Source organism: Sinocyclocheilus anshuiensis, unplaced genomic scaffold (genome assembly GCF_001515605.1).
Source record: "Sinocyclocheilus anshuiensis isolate Anshui unplaced genomic scaffold, SAMN03320099.WGS_v1.1 scaffold733, whole genome shotgun sequence".
Taxonomy (NCBI): Eukaryota; Metazoa; Chordata; class Actinopteri; order Cypriniformes; family Cyprinidae; genus Sinocyclocheilus; species Sinocyclocheilus anshuiensis.
The window spans coordinates 644,333-646,875 of NW_015539923.1; the positions used below are offsets into that span (position 1 = coordinate 644,333).

Sequence of the window (2,543 nt, forward strand, 5' to 3'; positions counted from 1 at the left end):
TAAAACACAGCCTAATTTTAATTTTTGGGTGAACTAATCCTTTAAGTCAGAAAAAAGGCAGTGAATTGACTTGTACCTGAACTTTAAAGGGGACTCAACCCTCTTTTTATTTGATATACTGTCTCAGTCTAAATTACATTCACACTGGTGTTTTAGAAAGCCAAACAAATTAGAATATAATAATAATAATAACAATGACAGTAATAGCCATATATTGTAAAACAATCGCACTGTAAAATAAATGAAAATGTATATTATTATTATTATTTTTGCTTTACACTACAGTAGGGATATTACAATACTTTTTTCCTAATTTCTACACTTGAAAGAGATATTTTGAATTTGGACTGCATTTAAACCGCTAGCTACCAGTAGGCATGGGTCAGTATGAGATTTTGACGGTATGATAACCTTAAGCAAAAATATCACGGTTTCACAGTATCACGGTACTGTTGTTACAGCTCTAAAATGTGTTAATTTTAAATGTCTGGGTTAAAAAAAAAAAAAAACCTGAACACAATATATTCTGAGCAACATACAGAATATTTGGAACAGTAGAATTTGTTTATTTTTTCTTTGATTTGTTTCTGAAATGTGGGCTGTCCTGCAGCTTTTGATGTGGATGGCTGATTTGCTGCTAGAGCAACTGCTGCCCTAAAAAGAAGAAAAATAAAGACTGACATCTTTATTTAACCTAAATCTGTAATTACAGTTATTTAATGAGTAAAACACAGCCTAATTTTAATTTTTGGGTGAACTAATCCTTTAAGTCAGAAAAAAGGCAGTGAATTGACTTGTACCTGAACTTTAAAGGGGACTCAACCCTCTTTTTATTTGATATACTGTCTCAGTCTAAATTACATTCACACTGGTGTTTTAGAAAGCCAAACAAATTAGAATATAATAATAATAATAACAATGACAGTAATAGCCATATATTGTAAAACAATCGCACTGTAAAATAAATGAAAATGTATATTATTATTATTATTTTTGCTTTACACTACAGTAGGGATATTACAATACTTTTTTCCTAATTTCTACACTTGAAAGAGATATTTTGAATTTGGACTGCATTTAAACCGCTAGCTGTCAGCAATTCATACTGCACTTTTAAGCTTTTATTTTGGCGGAAACGGCAGTAGAGCTTTTATTTTGAAGGAAAACTCCAGCTTCAGTGAAAACAGGCTTACAAAAACAAAAATGTGTCTCACTACGATCACAAGCTGATCAATGTGTGCGCTTCGAAAAGCGTAGCGCTAACAGACTTGATGAAGGGATTAAGCCATATTGTGCTTTTGGTTTTAGTTCGTTTGACCAGATACTGTGCCAAAGCATAATGGCAGTTTTGCTATCGCGATATTGATAATATCATTCCCTACTCATTACAAATCTTTTGCATCTTCTTAGATATGACACACACAAGTACATCTTACAGTAATAAGCAGCTTATTGTCATTTTATCAATCAAATAAAAATAAAAATCCTAAATGTCACTGTGTGACACGCTGCCGTCCAATCGCAGCAGGCTGCAGGACTCACCTGTCTGTCGTTGCGATGATCTTTATTTTCTGAGCTGTCAAAGTCTCCCTGCAGCAATGACAACACACACAGAGCTCTAGCCAAACCACATCACACATTTACACTGAACTAACAGGCGAATTATAAATCAGCTGTATTAAGCTGGGTACAATGCAAAACTTACATCATGCAGAGGGAAGGCAGAATCATAAGCCCCTTTAGCTAGCAGTGATGCAATACCTGAGGAAGAAAAGAGAGAGAATTTGAATATTCAAATTGACAGTATGGTATTTGTAGATTTGACATCTCAAGGAACATACCCATAGTTTGACAGGTCTGTGTGCAGGTGGTGCGCCTCAGAATTTCATAAACCTATGCAAGAGCGTGTACGCAACACAATAATACATAAAAAAAGCAATCATACATTAACAGAATAGTTCACCTAAAAAATCTATTCCTCTCTGGTCACTATTTCAATATAATGAATGTGGACTCCAAAATTACTAAAAAGCACCATGAAGTATCATAAAAATGGCCCATATGAAATGTGCACTTAGTCATAAGATATATATTGAAAATGTTATTAGCTGAACATGCAGCTCAGTTCTTCTGGGCATGTTCATGTGAGTTTATGAGCTACACTGTAAAATCCAATAGTTTACCTTACTTAGATTTAATTAGTAATCTTTACTTAGTTGTTATACTTACTAGGTTTTATTAAGTTACAGCTACTTTCAAGGCAAATAAAACAATTTACTTACTGTTTTGAGTGACACTTACTTAAAATATTCAAGTACACTGTAAAATCCAATAGTTTACCTTACTTAGATTTAATTAGTTATCTTTACTTAGTTGTTATACTTACTAGGTTTTATTAAGTTCCAGCAACTTTCAAGGCAAATAAAACAATTTACTTACTGTTTTGAGTGACACTTACTTAAAATATTCAAGTACACTGTAAAATCCAATAGTTTACCTTACTTAGATTTAATTAGTTATCTTTACTTAGTTGTTATACTTAC

The 2,543-nt window shown here is 32.7% G+C and overlaps 1 protein-coding gene across 1 annotated transcript in view; it reads right to left on the reverse strand.

The window, feature by feature from the left end:
- The window catches only part of ano2a (anoctamin 2a), a 34,525-nt gene that overhangs the window by 22,972 nt on the left and 9,010 nt on the right, over positions 1-2,543 (reverse strand). The window contains exons 7-9 of the mRNA XM_016483596.1: positions 1,842-1,893; positions 1,706-1,761; positions 1,543-1,590 (exon numbers count right to left, since the gene is read on the reverse strand). Coding sequence (XP_016339082.1) covers positions 1,543-1,590; positions 1,706-1,761; positions 1,842-1,893 — 156 coding nt within the window. The remainder of the gene's footprint in view (positions 1-1,542; positions 1,591-1,705; positions 1,762-1,841; positions 1,894-2,543) is intronic.